The sequence below is a fragment of the Coccinella septempunctata genome, chromosome 8, assembly GCF_907165205.1.
Source record: "Coccinella septempunctata chromosome 8, icCocSept1.1, whole genome shotgun sequence".
Taxonomy (NCBI): Eukaryota; Metazoa; Arthropoda; class Insecta; order Coleoptera; family Coccinellidae; genus Coccinella; species Coccinella septempunctata.
The window spans coordinates 9,665,937-9,683,480 of NC_058196.1; the positions used below are offsets into that span (position 1 = coordinate 9,665,937).

General features: G+C 46.4%; 3 protein-coding genes across 4 annotated transcripts; 1 reads left to right on the forward strand and 2 right to left on the reverse strand.

Moving 5' to 3' along the window:
• Positions 1-234: 234 nt before the first annotated feature.
• On the reverse strand, positions 235-9,497 carry LOC123318488. The gene is made up of 2 exons (XM_044905135.1): positions 9,468-9,497; positions 235-1,143 (listed from the first exon to the last, which is right to left on the reverse strand). Exon 2 carries the CDS (start codon positions 1,119-1,121, stop codon positions 348-350), a length of 774 nt encoding a protein of 257 aa, XP_044761070.1. The 5' UTR covers positions 1,122-1,143; positions 9,468-9,497; the 3' UTR covers positions 235-347.
• A 5,132-nt stretch (positions 9,498-14,629) lies between these two features.
• LOC123318280 (cyclin-dependent kinase 1-like) lies at positions 14,630-15,709 on the forward strand. Its single transcript, XM_044904899.1, has one exon. The coding sequence runs from the start codon at positions 14,630-14,632 to the stop codon at positions 15,707-15,709; it is 1,080 nt and encodes a 359-aa protein (XP_044760834.1).
• Positions 15,710-15,761: 52 nt separating this feature from the next.
• On the reverse strand, positions 15,762-17,544 carry LOC123318490. Of its 2 annotated transcripts, none has more exons than XM_044905138.1 (3): positions 17,204-17,544; positions 17,009-17,145; positions 15,762-16,100 (listed from the first exon to the last, which is right to left on the reverse strand). In XM_044905138.1, exons 1-3 carry the CDS (start codon positions 17,289-17,291, stop codon positions 16,005-16,007), a joined length of 321 nt encoding a protein of 106 aa, XP_044761073.1. In that variant the 5' UTR covers positions 17,292-17,544; the 3' UTR covers positions 15,762-16,004. The 2 variants fall into 2 exon arrangements, with proteins under 2 accessions (XP_044761073.1, XP_044761074.1); XM_044905139.1 differs by lacking the exon at positions 15,762-16,100 and adding an exon at positions 16,852-16,913.

The window sequence follows — 17,544 nt, forward strand, 5'->3', positions numbered from 1 at the left end:
AACTTTTCTTCTTGGAACGGTTTTCTCTGTACTCTGTTTTCAGGTAGACGGTGTTTTCTTCAGGTAAACAGTGTTAAATTGACGGTACAGTAATTTCGATTCGGTTCAGGACAGAAATTGGTTAGATCTATTGGATTAATAGACGGATATACTCAGTTGCAAGGTGAAACAGTATCCTTTATTGGTATTCCTTACATAAGTAACAGATTTTTCGGACAGTTTAAACAGGTTTGATTTATAATTGCATGTTGAACGGATGAAAATCTGTAGATACGGTATTTCGGTCAACGGTGGTGCCTGTACGGAATTTGAACGGAATTGTTACGGTGTAATCGGTTATAACTAAGTTAGTGACGGGCTTCAGTTGTACGTGATTTCTCCTTGCTATTGTCCTTGGCCTCACGGAGTTCTCGACATCTTGGACAGGCACGGAGGGCTAACTCCCTACTGGTTGGCATACGGACCTTGTTCGATTTCTTCCGGGGCGGTTCGGATTGGGTGGATGCGCTGGGGATATCGCATTGGACGGCAGCCTCGCGTTGACGGTGATGAGACTGACAAGTACAATTCCTGGTTAATGTACCTAGCAGGCCGCAACTGCTGCAGAAGAGAATCGGGGTACCGGTGCAGTGTGCTCGACTGTGCTCCCCTTGGCCACATCTCCAACACATATTATGGCGAAGTTCTAAGTAGACATTGGGCCCCATTGTGCCAACTGTACGTACTCGGGCTGGAATCTTGGTTGTTATTTGACGGTTATCTGGACGGTTGTTGTGTCGGTGGATATCATGTTGACGATTATCCGGTTGTTTGGAAATCTTCCCCTTGTTTATGAAATAACGTTTATCTTGCTTATTTCTCTTTTCAGTTGGAAAGTCTACTTCCATTGCATTCCGCCTCTGAGCCGGAACAGCCGCCTGTTGTAGTTCCTGCTTCCTGGGTGATGATGTGGAACGGTCGGTGACAGCGGAAGAGGTGTTTGGCTTGGGGCGACCAAATGCTTTGAGTGCCCCCAACGGCAACGGCACAGGACGGGGAGGAGATTCCGGTTCCTGGTCTTTTAGTGGCTCGACAAGACCCAGCTCCTCGTCCAGTCGTTCCAGAAAGTCTGAGTCGCTCATGTTGCTGCCGTCAGACGGTGTTCTGAAAAGAGGTAAGATCATTATTACCTGGTATTTTCATTTCTATACGGTGAACACACGGTTTGACTGGCGCAAATTTCTCTTTTTTTTTTTTTTTTCAGGAAGATAATTCTTACGGTTTCAATCCACTGGCACCCAGAGACGGTGGGCAGTGCCGGAGGGAAACCTGAGCTTCAGCCGGAGCCGGCGTCTGCCCTTGACGGTGGTCGGTATCAGGGCGATGACCTCAGTCCGAAGACTGGGTGACCACAGACGGGGGTTCGGTTGAGCCTGGATTTTGGATGCTATTCTTGACGGCAAAATCAGTGTCTTCTTTGGTGCTGGCGGTTCCTGTGGGACGGGAGACAGTTGGGGTGGTGGCGTTAACGGAGCAACTGGTGGAAGCGGTGCTGGTCTCAGTGTGGACACCGGTATCAGTGGGGGTGGCTGAGCTACGGTTTCAACTAACAGGACGGTATCGGTTCCAGGCCACTCCCACTGTGCAGCAGGTCTCCGGTGGGACGGGTTATCCTGGAGCAAACCTTCGATATACCATCGGACGGGGAATCTCAACCGCTCCATCTCCGCACGGTATTTATCGTCCAGGGATGAGGCCCAATGCTGTTCCTCCTCACCCTGACGGCACGGTAGGCCGGTCGCCACCTCTACGGCCACTAACCCCAACGCCCACAGGTCGACGGACGTGTCATACGGCTCTAGCCTGCGCTGTTCCGGTGCCCAGTACACCATGGTTCCTGCTGGCTCGGTGAGCAGGGGTTGGGTGGTAGTAAGTGTTTCGGCCAACCCAAAATCTGCCAGCAGGAATCGGCACCGGCGGCGTAAGATGTTGGCTGGCTTGATGTCTCGGTGTACTATTTGCCGACGATGACACTCCGTCACGGCTGCTGCTAACTGCCGCATCACGCGGAAGAACCGAGACGGCTGGTTCCTCGGCCCTTCTCGACGCAGGAAGGCATTTAGGTCCTCGTCGCACAGAGGCATTACCATAAAAAGGTAGTCTCCCTCTATGATGGCCTCTTGCAGGGGTATTATATTTGTATGTTCTAGGGACCTGAGTATGTCGACTTCCTGGATGGCGTGGTGAGTCAACATAGTCCTTTTCACCGCCACTGCTTGGCCGTGTCGTTGGCCTCTATAGACACGCCCAAAGCTGCCTTCTCCCAAGATCTCCCCCAGGTGTAAATGTTCCATCTGAAACATGTTAACTAGACACCTTTTGTCTTACGGAACACTGGTTCTGGTTGGCCGAGCAACTACAGTTATTCAGATCAACAGGTAAACGGAAAATAATAATATAATCGGTAGCGGAAAAATTATGTACATATGTATATTCGGTAACGGAAAAATAATATATATTCGGTAACAAAAAAAATTATTATGCATGAAATGGTTTTAAATCTTTAATGTGTATGTTAGTGATTTTTCTACCCTCTGTATCTTTCAGGTCATAGACGACAGGTGAAACGACTTTAACAACGGTGAACGGACCGGAAAACTTCGGAGCCAACTTGGCGGCGAAACTGTCAACGGCAGAGGATAAAGGACGGTCCCGGCGTAGAACTTTATCTCCCACATAGTATCGGATTTCTCTTCGTCGAAGATTGTAGTGGTGAGCCTGTTGCTGGAAAGCACGGTACAGTTTAGTACGGACGAACTCATAAGCCTCCTGGAGATGTTTGATCTGTTGAGTACGGTAAGTCATGTCTCTATTTTCTTCTCCTGTACGGTTGGATTCTCCGTTCATTTCATTATTGTGGGGGTTTGTCGAATAAATCGCCCTCGGGATTTCTAGTTCCCTTCCATAATTCAAAAATGCCGGTGTGAATCCAGTAGACTCCTGTTTAGCGGTGTTGATGGCAAACGTTAACTCTCCTATCTTTTCATCCCAGGTTCGTTGATCGGCTTCACAAAACTGTGCTATCATGGTCTTTAGGGTACGGTTAGCTCTTTCTACAGGGTTGCACTGAGGAGTATACGGTGGTGTGAAACGGTGAGCAATGTTCAGCTCTCGGAGACTGTTCTTGAATAGCCTGCTGTCGAATTGTACTCCATTGTCGGATATTACTAGTTTTGGGCAACCATATTTCAGGATGACTTGTTCGTAGAGGGCCGAATAAACAGTTTTGGCGGTGGCTTTCCGCAACGGACGACACTCTACCCACTTTGTGAACCGGTCTTGCATTACCACGATGTAGGAGTTTCCCTTTTTTGACCGTGGCAATGGTCCAACTATGTCCGTGGATACTTCTTGGAACGGCGCATCCGCCATTCGGTGTGGTTGCATCTTACCAGGGGTTTTCTGTTGCGAAACTTTGTACTTTTGGCACGATGTGCAGTTCCTCACGTATTTCGCAATGTCTCTAAACATCCCTGGCCAGTAATAATTTCTGGCTATCCGTGCAATCGTCTTAGCAATCCCCATGTGACCTGCTAGTTCTGAGTCGTGGTTTTCCTGCAGTACTTCTGTTCGCTGTTCGGATGGTACACAGAGTTTCCAGGGTTGGCCGGTTCCATCTTCTGTGAAGTCGGATGAGTCCCAGAAATGTCGCAACAGTTTTCCATTTTCAACGGCGTAGTCAGGAAAATTTGCTGGGTCTTTTTCCACCTCCTGTAACTTTTTGTTGTACCATTTACACTGGGTTGTTTCTATCTCGGATAAACATACGGAATCTAGGGACGGCAACGGGTTTCGGGACAGGCTGTCGGCTACTTTGTTCATCGATCCTTTACGGTACTGGACTTCGAAGTCGAATTGCTGAAGGAAAACGGCCCATCGAGCGATTCTTCCGGACGGCGACTTGATGGAGTTTAGCCATTTCAGACTCATGTGATCGGAAATTACTGTGAAATGGAATCCTTCTAGGTACGGTCGCAGTTTCTCTATGGAAAATACTATGGCGAGACATTCCTTTTCTGACACTGAGTAATTTTTCTCTGCGGGGTTTAGTGTTCGGCTCACATAGGCGATTACTCTCTCTTCTCCATCGATCACTTGTGTTAGGGCACCTCCCAGGCCCATGTCACTGGCGTCGGTTTGCAGAACGAACGGTTGGGTGAAGTCTGGACAAGCCAGTATCGGAGATTCTGTGAGTTTTTGTTTCAGAAGCTCGAAGGCCTTCTGCTGGTCTTCTCCCCATTTCCAACGGTGTTTCTTCTGCAGTAATCGAGTCAACGGAGAAACTAAATCGGAGAAGTTCTCTATGAAACGACGGTACCAGCTGGCAACTCCAAGGAATCGACGAAGTTCTCGGACGGTTTTCGGTATTGGTAAAGACACTATCGAAGACACTTTGTCGGGATCGGTACAGATGCCATCGGAGGTGACGACATGTCCAAGGTATTTTAGGGATTTTCGCACAAAGTCACACTTGTCGGGGTTGAGACGAAGATTAGCTTCTCTCAACCGTCGGAATACTTCTCTCAAGTTTTCCAGGTGCTCTTCGAAAGTTTCCCCCAGGACAACTATATCGTCCAGGTAAGCGAACGCTTCCGGTTCCATTTCTGGGCCAATGACGGTGTCTAGGAACCTCTGGAAGGTGGCTGGGCTTGCATGTAAACCGAACGGCATCACGGTGAATTGGAACAGACCTCTTCCGGGGACGGTAAATGCAGTAATCGGACGGCTCTCCTTTGCTAATGGTATCTGCCAGTATCCTTGTTTCAGGTCCAGTGTGGAGATGTACTTCGCTTTTCGGAGTTTGTCCAGAATCCCAGAAATGTACGGCAACGGGTATGCATCTTTCACAGACACTTGGTTAACAGCACGGAAGTCGATGCAGAAACGGTACTTTCCGTCTTTCTTCTTGACCAATACAACAGGTGAACTCCACGGTGACTTGGAGGGTTCAATCACTCCCTCAGCCAACATACGGTCCACTTCCTGATTGAAGATCTCCTGCATTTTCGGATTTAGGGGTCGGTACCGTTGTTTGATCGGTTCGGTGCCCGGTTTCAGTTTGATCTTGTGTTCAATCAGGTCGGTTGTACCATACAGGTCTTCGAACTTCTTTAATTCCTCGGTCAGAAATGCCTCCAGTTCTTGTTTCTGAGACTCCGTCAGCTCCAACAGGTGTTCCTCGGCGGTGTGAACTTCTGCGGTGGTTTCGACGGGAGTCATCGGTTTCGAGACCAGTCGGCCTTCCAGGAAGCACTCGGCGGTACTAAGATTCACGGAAAACTTGAAAGTCGACAGAACATCCATCCCCAGAATAATGTCTACCGGTAAGCTTGGCACCAGTAAGAATTTCAAATCAGGCAGTGTGTAGTCGGAAATTTGCACGGTGGTGGTGTACAGTTTCGGCGTGACGGTGGTTTTTCCGTTCGCTATTACTGCAAAACTGTTGTGCATTGTTTGCCCTGTGATTCCTTTACTTTCACACTGATCGGATACGGCCTGACTGCAAAAACTCCTGGTCGCTCCTGTATCTATCAGTGCTCGGAAGTGTTCGCCGGCTATTTTGACCTCTATTAACGGTCGGTTATCATTACAGGTGGTCGGTGTCAGTGGAGTCAAGATTCCGGGAGATGTGGTCGACTCCGTCTCCAATCTCCCCTTCAGTTTTCCGAACGGCAGGGACAATCTCGTGAGAGAATGTTCTCCCTCTGACATCGAGAACAGAAGATTTTCGGTGGCCTGCGACATTCTCGACGCATGTGGCCATATCCACCACATCGGAAACACTGTGTCTGGAAGGACACTCTCCTTCCTGATGATGATTGGGTCCGGTCAGCGTGGCTATTTTCGGCTCGACGACGGGGTGGCGGTGTTGAGTTTCCGGATCTATCTTCGGAGCTGTCTCCAGAAGTTGGACGGTGTGATTCCTGTTGTCGGACTATTGACTCTCTGGATCGGTGTGACTTTGGACGGCTTTCCCCCTGCGGAGAAAGTCGTGTTTGGTCGGCTGGTGTCGGCGGGATTGATTTCCTATGATCAGTTGTTTGTACCTGTTCTCCGGTATCCACAGAAAAACTCGCCTGATATCGGTTCAGTTGGCGGGGAGTGTACGTTAAGTGAGGTTCCTCCACGAAACCTGGTTTTGAGGGTGGCCGGGTGTACTGGCTCATCTGCCATTGGACCAGTTCAAAAACTTTTCCTTTACGGAGAAGTTCATCATACGTCTTGGTCTCCTGGAAGGCCAAGGCCTGTTGTAAGGGCGGAATCAACCTTTGTCGGATGAGTCGGATCTGCTCCACCTCGGATGGTTTTGTATAGGTGAGTTTCTGGAATAAGTTCTGCATCCGGGTAACATACAGAAGCAGCTTTTCTTCAGGTCCTTGTGTTCGTCTTTTTATTTCTTCCAACAGATTCTCCTCATAGTTAACAGGCAGAAACGCTTCTTTCAGTTGGTTGCTGAAATCCTCCCAGTCCTCGAAAGTACCTCTCCTGGGAATAAACCAATCCCTTGCATCTTTCCGTAGTAATTCATAAACTGATTCGAAAACTTGTTCCAGGGACACTTTACGGGATTCAGCCAGCCTCTCCACTTCTTCAAGAAATCCGGTCACACTTCCAGTGCCATCAAAGGAAATGTTCCATTTGTGTACCGGGATAGTTGGTATTGTTGATCGGGACTCCGGTTCTGATCTGGCAGGTGTAGTGACAATTGGTCGGTCAGGACTTATCCACGGTGCAGGTAAGTGTGGAAAAGACACCCTTCGGGTAGAATTAATCCATCTACCCTGTGTCAGACCCTCAGGTGTTGTTGTTCTACAGTCCTGTGACTGCGTGAGAGGTATCGCTGGTAACTGTCGCAGTAATGCTCTACATGTCTGTCTTGTCTCATTCATGACCTCTTCTAATGTTGAATTCCTTACAGGTGTGCCAGTATGTGAGACATGGGCTACTACAGGAGGATCGACACCATCTCCCAAGTCGATAAGCGATGGCTCTCGGAGCCCTGAAATCCTCTCCGGTTGGATCGGTGACACTCCAGGTGAACTGGGCACCTCCACATCTAAGAGAGACTTCTGATGTCGGTTAGATGTCTGCAGCTGTTCACGATTGCTCTTTTTACGTAGCTCCTCTAGTGCTTCCAACGCCTTAGCTGTAGTTGCCTTCATTTGTCCAACTAGGTGTAACTGTGTTGTGTCTGCAGTAACAATAAAGTCCAGTCTTCCTTGTATGTGTATTAATCGGGTGTAAATTCGCGAAAATTCGTTAGCTGCATTCTCATGATTGAAGTTCTGAAGGGATTCCACCAAATCGGTGAGTTTATTTTGACAAATCTCAATCTCCGAGGCGGGATTCAATGACGTTGGGAGTAATAGAGGTTCGTTAGACTGAAGTACTTGTCGTAGTAGACTCCGTTTAGTCATCACAGTACCCGGTATCGATTGTCCTCTCAGTTGTAATTCGTATGTAAGTTCATCACTGAGTAACCGGTTTACATCCATGTTCGACATATTATTTTCAACTAAGTCCGATTCAGAACGCACCAATCTTTCACACTCGGTATGTCTTTCACAATCCGTTTAAGTTCTAAGTCCGACCCGGTAAGCTAATCGTTGGCTAACCTATTCACTTAAGTTTGAAGTGGGTATCGGTGTAACCCCAAAAAAAAAAAAAAAATAAAGTCTAAGTCCCGGTGTATCAGAAGAAAAAAAAAAAATCTAAGTTCAAGTCCCGGCGCACTAAAATAATCTAAGTCCCGATGTATCACACTAAAAATCTTACAAGTCCGACGTTACTTGAAAAAAATTTCAATCTGTCCCACTAAAGTCCGAAAATATTCGCGAAATACCGCACTCACTCACAAGTCGTTTCGTATAGTCCGGAAAATTTCCCGAAATTCGAATCGCACCAGAACGCACAGGTTAAATTCCAAACAGTTTTTCAAGTTCAATATCCAGAAAATAAATCGCAATAATCGAGTTTCAGTTTTCAGAAAAATCAGAAATAATTGGTAAGTTTCAACAGTACAGGTCAAAAGAAAATAAAATCAGGTAGACAAGTTATCAATAGGGTAATAGGTGATTCACTATTAAACTGATAGGTAAATCAAACCTATTAAATTTTACCAACTGCGACAATAAATTTTCAATGTTCGGAAATTCACACACCTTCAATACGAAATTAAAACAGTTCAATTCAATAAATCAGAAATAATAAGGAATCGGAAATAATTTCCACTGATATTAAGGCGCAACAACAGTTCAGTTTTCAATAACTCAATAAAGTAATCGGCAAAAGGAATAATCACAAATTAATTAAATTATTTCCAATAGGTTTCAACAATAGGAAAATTTTCAGAATATAGTCCAATTCAATTCACAGTATAACAGTTCAATACAGGGTGGCAGGTAATAAAATACAGATCAAGTTTATTTTTCACAGTTCTCGGTTCAAGAAATAGTTACTCACTGTTCTTAGGTTTTACTCACTGTTTCGGGAATTCACTCACTGTCCGGTTAATGTTTCTCACCTCTGCTGCTTCCTACTGGATTTTGCACAGTCCCTGCTGTTTCCTACTAGATTTTGCACGGTCCCTGCTCGGGCGCCATTTTGTAACGTGCGTTTCTCGGAGAAGCCTTTAATCTCGAGCGCCAGCTATTCTTTTCAATAGGAAGAATAGCAAACCTACCAGGGCAGCTGCCAGCCAGAGACAGAGCTCGGTGTTGTCTAGGGTAGTAGCGACAACGAAGAAGTCAAAATCGAACTATGTAAAAGTTTATTCACAACTTCGGAAACCAATCACATGTCAAAGGGAGATATGTGTGATATAAAATATGAGTGATTCTATCAGTGAAAATACATTCGGGAAATCTTATCCGGTCACGAGCACTTTATGAAATTTACACCGGGTGTAGTGAAAAATTAACGGTTCAACAAAAAATGCGCCAACCAGAACTGACGAATGCTAAGGACCCGCTACACGGTATCGGTGTGCAGTTGTATTTCTCCGGGAATGAAACACAATAAGGGCGGATCTGTTCGAGACTTTTATTCGCTGCCCCAAGGGTTAACACGCCATGACTGACAGCGAAGAAAATGTCTATTTTTTCTTTAGCGCAATTACGGGATTTCACTGACTACTTGCGGTATCTCTTATTCTCTGCCCCAAGGGTTAACACGCCATGACTGACAGAAAAGAAGAGATTTCGGATTTAACACTTATGACGCGGACAGGGGGGTTGACGGAACTTTCCCTTCAGTACCCCAAGGGTTAACACGCCATGACTGATAGTGAAGGGAAAAGTCAGACTCGCGAAACAGGGTAAAGAACGATAAAATACAACAGGAAACGATACAGTACAGCAGTGTCAAAGTTAAAGAAGTAACGGCGTAGGTCTAACAAAAGAAACTGAACGGTACAGACGGGGACCTACCTCCTTTGTTTCAAGCACTCGAAACTCAAAGGATTTAAAAAAAAAGAAAAACTAAAAAAATTAATTCTAAGCACTGATGCAAATAACACAAAATGATTATTCTCAACGGCGAAAGTACTACGGAAAATCAACTGAATTTATACTAGCAGTTAGAAACCACGTTAGAAAGCGAAATAATACTCAAGCGAAAGGAAAGCACTGAAGTAAAATTCAAAAGTCAGCCGACGAACTGAAGTAACAGTCGAAAAGTCGAAAAGTGAAGTGACCGTCGCGGGGGAAAAATTTGCTTTTATAGGCATATCCCCTCTCACGGTAAAAATCTGAAAATTCCAGAATACGACAAGACTGAAAAACGTCGTCAGCTCCGGTTTATCGCATATCAACAGATGAAAAACGTTGAAATCTTCAGCGGCATGTAAGAAAAACAACGTAAAATACAGATAAGCGGTTTTTTACATTTACTCCGCCTGTCGGAATGAACGTACGGAATATTCGAGAATTAAAATATTTTCAAAGACGGAAATTTAAAACGAAAAAATTCACTAAGATGAACTCCAATTTTCCTCAGAAAACTGGGGTTCATTACAAGGTGAGTGAATTTCCGGACATTGAAAATTTATTGTCACAATTGGTAAAATTTAATAGGTTTGATTTACCAATCGGTTTAATAGTGAATCACCTATTACCCTGTTGATAACTTGTCTACCTGCAATTATTTTCTTTTGACCTGTACTGTTGAAACTTACCAATTATTTCTGATTTTTCTGAAAACTGAAATTCGATTATTGTGATTTATTTTCTGACTATTGAACTTGAAAAACTGTTTGGAAATTTAACCTGTGCGTTCTGGTTCGATTCGAATTTCGGGAAACTTTCCGGACTATACGAAACGACTTGCGAGTGTGTGCGGTATTTCGCGAATATTTTCGGACTTTAGTGGGACTGAGTGACATTTTTTTTTTCGAGTAACGTCGGACTTGTAAAATTTTAGTGTGATACATTGGGACTTAAATTATTTTAGTGCGCCGGGACTTGAACTTAGATTTTTTTTTTTCTTCTGATACACCGGGACTTAGACTTTATTTTTTTTTTTGGGGTTACACCGATACCCACTTCGAACTTAAGCGAATAGGTTGGCTAACGATTAACTTACCGGGTTGGACTTGGAACTTGAACAGATTGTGAAGGACATACCGAGTGTGAAAGATTGGTGCATTCTGAATCGGACTTAAGTGAAAATAATATGTCGAACATGGATGTGAACCGGTTACTTAGTGATGAACTTACATACGAATTGCAACTGAGAGGACAATCGATACCGGGTACTGTGATGACTAAACGGAGTTTGCTACGACAGGTGCTTCAGTCTAATGAACCTTTACTACCCCCAACATCATTGAATCCCGCCTCGGAGATTGAGATTTGTCAGAATAAACTCACCGACTTGGTGGAATCCCTTCAGAACTTCAATCATGAGAATGCGGCTAACGAATTTTCGCGAATTTACACCCGATTAATACACATTCAAGGAAGGCTGGACTTTATTGTTACTGCAGACACAGCACAGTTACAACTGGTTGGACAAATGAAGGCGACTACTGCTAAGGCATTGGAAACACTGGAGGAGCTACGTAAAAAGAGCAATCGTGAACTGCTGCAGACATCTAACCGACATCAGAAGTCTCTCTTAGATGTGGAGGTGCCCAGTTCACCTGGTGTGTCACCGATCCAGCCGGAACGGATTTCAAGGATCCGGGGGTTATCGCTTATCGACTTGGAAGATGGTGTCGATCCTCCTGTAGCAGTGGATGTCTCACGTACTGGTACACCTGTAAGGAATCCAACATTAGAACAGGTCATGAATGAGACAAGACAGACATGTACAGCATTACTGCGACAGTCACCAGCAATACCTCTCACACAGTCACAGGACTGTGGGACAACAACACCTGACCGTCTGACACAGGGTAGATGGATTAATTCTACCCGAAGGGTGTCTTTTCCACACTTACCTGCACCTTGGATAAGTTCTGACCGACCAGTCATCACAACACCTGCCAGATCAGAACCGGAGTCTCGATCAACAATACCGACTGTCCCTGTACACAAGTGGAACATTTCCTTTGATGGCACTGGAAGTGTGACCGGATTTCTTGAAGAAGTGGAGAGACTGGCTGAATCCCGTAAAGTGTCCCTGGAACAAGTTTTCGAATCAGTTTATGAATTACTACGGAAAGATGCAAGGGATTGGTTTATTCCCAGGAGAGGTACTTTCGAGGATTGGGAGGATTTCAGCAACCAACTGAAAGAAGCATTTCTGCCTGTCAACTATGAGGAGAATCTGTTGGAAGAAATAAAAAGACGAACACAAGGACCTGAAGAAAAGTTGCTCCTATATGTTACCCGGATGCAGAACTTATTCCAGAAACTCACCTATACAAAACCATCCGAAGTGGAGCAGATCCGACTCATCCGACAGAGGTTGATTCCGCCCTTACAGCAGGCCTTGGCCTTCCAGGAGACCAAGACGTATGATGAACTTCTCCGTAAAGGAAAAGTTTTTGAACTCGTCCAATGGCAGATGAACCAGTACACCCGACCACCCTCAAAACCAGGTTTCGTGGAGGAACCTCACCTGACGTACACTCCCCGTCAACTGAACCGATATCAGGCGAGTTTTTCTGTGGATACCGGAGAACAGGTTCATCAAACAACTGATCACAGGGAATCAGCCCCGCCGACGCAAGCCAACCAGACACGACTTTCTCCGCAGGGGGAAAGCCGTCCAAAGTCACACCGATCCAGAGAGTCAATAGTCCGGCAACAGGAATCACACCGTCCAACTTCTGGAGACAGGTACGAAGGTCGATCCGGACCTGCAACACCGCCGCCCCGCCGTCCAGCCGAAAATAGCCACGCTGACCGGACCGAATCATCATCAAGGAGGAGAGTGTCCTTCCAGATACAGTGTTTCCGATGTGGTGGATATGGCCACATGCGTCGAGAATGCCGCAGGCCACCGAAAATTTTCTGTTCTCGATGCCAGAGGGAGAACATTCTCTCACGAGATTGTCCCTGCCGTCCGGAAAACTAGACGGAGGTATGGAGAAGGAGTCGACCATATCTCCCCACACACTGACTCCCATCACATCGACTGCCTGGAATGATAACCGACCGCTTGTCGAAGTTAAGATAGCCGGAAAGCACTACAAAGCATTAATTGACACGGGAGCCACGAAAAGTTTCGTAAGTCGGAAAGTGGCAAAACAATGTGAAAGCAAGGGAATCACCGGACAACATGTTGAGAATGGTTTCGTGGTGGTTGCAAATGGTCAACCCACGACAACACCCAAACTCTACACTACCGCTGTTCACCTAGCTGATTATTCCTTGACCGACGTAAAATTTTTGTTGGTGCCTGATTTACCAGTTGACCTCATTCTAGGAATGGACGTATTAGGAAGGTTCAATTTTTCCATTAACCTCAGTACCGCGGACTGTTACCTGGAAGGTCGACTGATTTCCAAACCAACACCGAAAATTCGAGAAGCTGTTGAAGTGCAGGGCCGGAGAAAATACCTGAATACACCTGCAGACAACCCGTCACCTAAACCGTTACCGTCCGTAGATTCCGTATACCTGGCCGAAATAGAAACAACCCACTGCAAATGGTACAACAAGAAATTACAGGAGGTGGAAAAAGACCCAGCAAATTTTCCTGACTACGCCGTTAAAAATGGGAAACTGTTGCGACATTTCTGGGACTCATCCGACTTCACAGAAGATGGAACCGGCCAACCCTGGAAACTCTGTGTACCGACCGAACAGCGAACAGAAGTACTGCAGGAAAACCACGACTCAGAACTAGCAGGTCACATGGGAATTGCCAAAACGATTGCACGGATAGCCAGAAATTATTACTGGCCAGGGATGTTTAGAGATATTGCGAAATACGTGAGGAACTGCACATCGTGCCAAAAGTACAAAGTTTCGCAACAGAAAACCCCTGGTAAGATGCAACCACACCGAATGGCGGATGCGCCGTTCAAAGAAGTATCCACGGACATAGTTGGACCATTGCCACGGTCAAAAAAGGGAAACTCCTACATCGTGGTAATGCAAGACCGGTTCACAAAGTGGGTAGAGTGTCGTCCGTTGCGGAAAGCCACCGCCAAAACTGTATATTCGGCCCTCTACGAACAAGTCATCCTGAAATATGGTTGCCCAAAACTAGTAATATCCGACAATGGAGTACAATTTGACAGCAGACTATTCAAGAACAGTCTCCGAGAGCTAAATATCGCTCACCGTTTCACACCACCGTATACTCCTCAGTGCAACCCTGTAGAAAGAGCTAACCGTACCCTAAAGACCATGATAGCACAGTTTTGTGAAGCCGATCAACGAACCTGGGATGAAAAGATAGGAGAGTTACTGTTTGCCATCAACATCGCTAAACAGGAGTCTACTGGATTTACACCGGCATTTTTAAATTATGGAAGGGAACTAGAAGTCCCAAGGGCGATTTATTCGACAAACCCCCACAATAATGAAATGAACGGAGAATCCAACCGTACAGAAGAAGAAAACAGAGACATGACTTACCGTACTCAACAGATCAGACATCTCCAGGAGGCTTATGAGTTCGTTCGTACCAAACTGTACCGTGCTTTCCAGCAACAGGCTCACCACTACAATCTTCGACGAAGAGAAATCCGATACCATGTGGGAGATGAAGTTCTACGCCGGGACCGTCCTTTATCCTCGGCCGTTGACAGTTTCGCCGCCAAGTTGGCTCCGAAGTTTTCCGGACCGTTTACCGTTGTTAAAGTTGTTTCACCTGTCGTCTATGACCTGAAAGATACAGAGGGTAGAAAAATCACTAACATACACATTAAAGATTTAAAACCATTTCATGCATAATAATATTATTGACATGATCCGTTAACCGTTTTATAGAAATAACCTCTGAAAGGAGGAAATCCGTTATTTTTTTTTGTTACCGAATATATATTATTTTTCCGTTACCGAATATACATATGTATATAATTTTTCCGTTGCCGATTATATTATTATTTTCCGTTTACCTGTTGATCTGAATAACTGTAGTTGCTCGGCCAACCAGAACCAGTGTTCCGTAAGACAAAAGGTGTCTAGTTAACATGTTTCAGATGGAACATTTACACCTGGGGGAGATCTTGGGAGAAGGCAGCTTTGGGCGTGTCTATAGAGGCCAACGACACGGCCAAGCAGTGGCGGTGAAAAGGACTATGTTGACTCACCACGCCATCCAGGAAGTCGACATACTCAGGTCCCTAGAACATACAAATATAATACCCCTGCAAGAGGCCATCATAGAGGGAGACTACCTTTTTATGGTAATGCCTCTGTGCGACGAGGACCTAAATGCCTTCCTGCGTCGAGAAGGGCCGAGGAACCAGCCGTCTCGGTTCTTCCGCGTGATGCGGCAGTTAGCAGCAGCCGTGACGGAGTGTCATCGTCGGCAAATAGTACACCGAGACATCAAGCCAGCCAACATCTTACGCCGCCGGTGCCGATTCCTGCTGGCAGATTTTGGGTTGGCCGAAACACTTACCACCACCCAACCCCTGCTCACCGAGCCAGCAGGAACCATGGTGTACTGGGCACCGGAACAGCGCAGGCTAGAGCCGTATGACACGTCCGTCGACCTGTGGGCGTTGGGGTTAGTGGCCGTAGAGGTGGCGACCGGCCTACCGTGCCGTCAGGGTGAGGAGGAACAGCATTGGGCCTCATCCCTGGACGACAAATACCGTGCGGAGATGGAGCGGTTGAGATTCCCCGTCCGATGGTATATCGAAGGTTTGCTCCAGGATAACCCGTCCCACCGGAGACCTGCTGCACAGTGGGAGTGGCCTGGAACCGATACCGTCCTGTTAGTTGAAACCGTAGCTCAGCCACCCCCACTGATACCGGTGTCCACACTGAGACCAGCACCGCTCCCACCAATTGCTCCGTTAACGCCACCACCCCAACTGTCTCCCGTCCCACAGGAACCGCCAGCACCAGGGAAGACACTGATTTTGCCGTCAAGACTAGCATCCAAAATCCAGGCTCAACCGAACCCCCGTCTGTGGTCACCCAGTCTTCGGACTGAGGTCATCGCCCTGATACCAACCACCGTCAAGGGCAAACGCCGGCTCCGGCTGAAGCTCAGGTTTCCCTCCGGCACTGCCCACCGTCTCTGGGTGCCAGTGGATTGAAATCGTAAGAATTATCTTCCTGAAAAAAAAAAAAAGAGAAATTTGAGCCAGTCAAACCGTGTGTTCACCGTATAGAAATGAAAATACCAGGTAATAATGATCTTACCTCTTTTCAGAATACCGTCTGACGGCTGCAACATGAGCGACTCAGACTTTCTGGAACGACTGGACGAGGAGCTGGGTCTTGTCGAGCCATTAAAAGACCAGGAACCGGAATCTCCTCCCCGTCCTGTGCCGTTGCCGTTGGGGGCACTCAAAGCATTTGGTCGCCCCAAACCAAACACCTCTTCCGTTGTCACTGACCGTTCCACATCATCACCCAGGAAGCAGGAACTACAACAGGCGGCTGTTCCGACTCAGAGGCAGAATGCAATGGAAATAGACATTCCAGCTGAAAAGAGAAATAAGCAAGATAAACGTTATTTCATAAACAAGGGGAAGATTTCCAAACAACCGGATAATCGTCAACATGATATCCACCGACACAACAACCGTCCAGCTCAAATAACAACCAAGATTCCAGCCAGAGTACGTACAGTTGGCACAATGGGGCCCAATGTCTACTTAGAACTTCGCCCTAATATGTGTTGGAGATGTGGCCAAGGGGAGCACAGTCGAGCACACTGCACCGGTACCCCGATTCTCTTCTGCAGCAGTTGCGGCCTGCTAGGTACATTAACCAGAAATTGTACTTGTCAGTCTCATCACCGTCAACGCGAGGCTGCCGTCCAATGCGATATCCCCAGCGCATCCACCCAATCCGAACCGCCCCGGAAGAAATCGAACAAGTTCCGTATGCCAACCAGTAGGGAGTTAGCCCTCCGTGCCTGTCCAAGATGTCGAGAACTCCGTGAGGCCAAGGACAATAGCAAGGAGAAATCACGTACAACTGAAGCCCGTCACTAACTTAGTTATAACCGATTACACCGTAACAATTCCGTTCAAATTCCGTACAGGCACCACCGTTGACCGAAATACCGTATCTACAGATTTTCATCCGTTCAACATGCAATTATAAATCAAACCTGTTAAAACTGTCCGAAAAATCTGTTATTTATGTAAGGAATAAAGGATACTGTTTCACCTTGCAACTGAGTATATCCGTCTATTAATCCAATAGATCTAACCAATTTCTGTCCTGAACCGAATCGAAATTATTGTACCGTCAATTTAACACTGTTTACCTGAAGAAAACACCGTCTACCTGAAAACAGAATACAGGAAAAAACCGTTCCAAGAAGAAAAGTTGACCACGAGGAACGATGAAGATTGGAGAGTTTATTGTTAGAGATTACCCACCTGCAAGTCTCCTGTCGGCTCCGAGAGTCCCAACATCCGTATGGCCAGGTCGAAAGGGGTGAACCGGTCCATTGAACCCCCACGTCGAGCTGTTGGAGGCTTTCCACCTGTTGCAGCTCCCACGAATCCTGGGTAACCTACAAAACCACGATGGAATTCAAACACCCGCCAAACACAGTTAAATTAGGTACTCACCGGAGGGATGAAGCGTGGCACGTTTCCGACCAGCGATGAAGATGAATTTCCACATAGAGAAAGAAGATTTTCCACTATTGTACACCATTTATCCACACGGAACGCTGAATCAAGTTCTTTGACAAGATGGCGGAGACCTGCGCCGAAATGACTGACGCTGACGTTTCTGCGTGCGCATTGGAACTACCAGTGGCCAACCATAGAGAAGATAAGTACTTGATCGAGTTTTAATTGTAAACTGGTCACGAGTGGTGGCGCGCGCGAAAGTAAGGTACTAGGGGTAGATAGAGTCGTGAAATTAAGCTCACTATTTCATCGTAAGTTAATTTCTTCCGAGATGC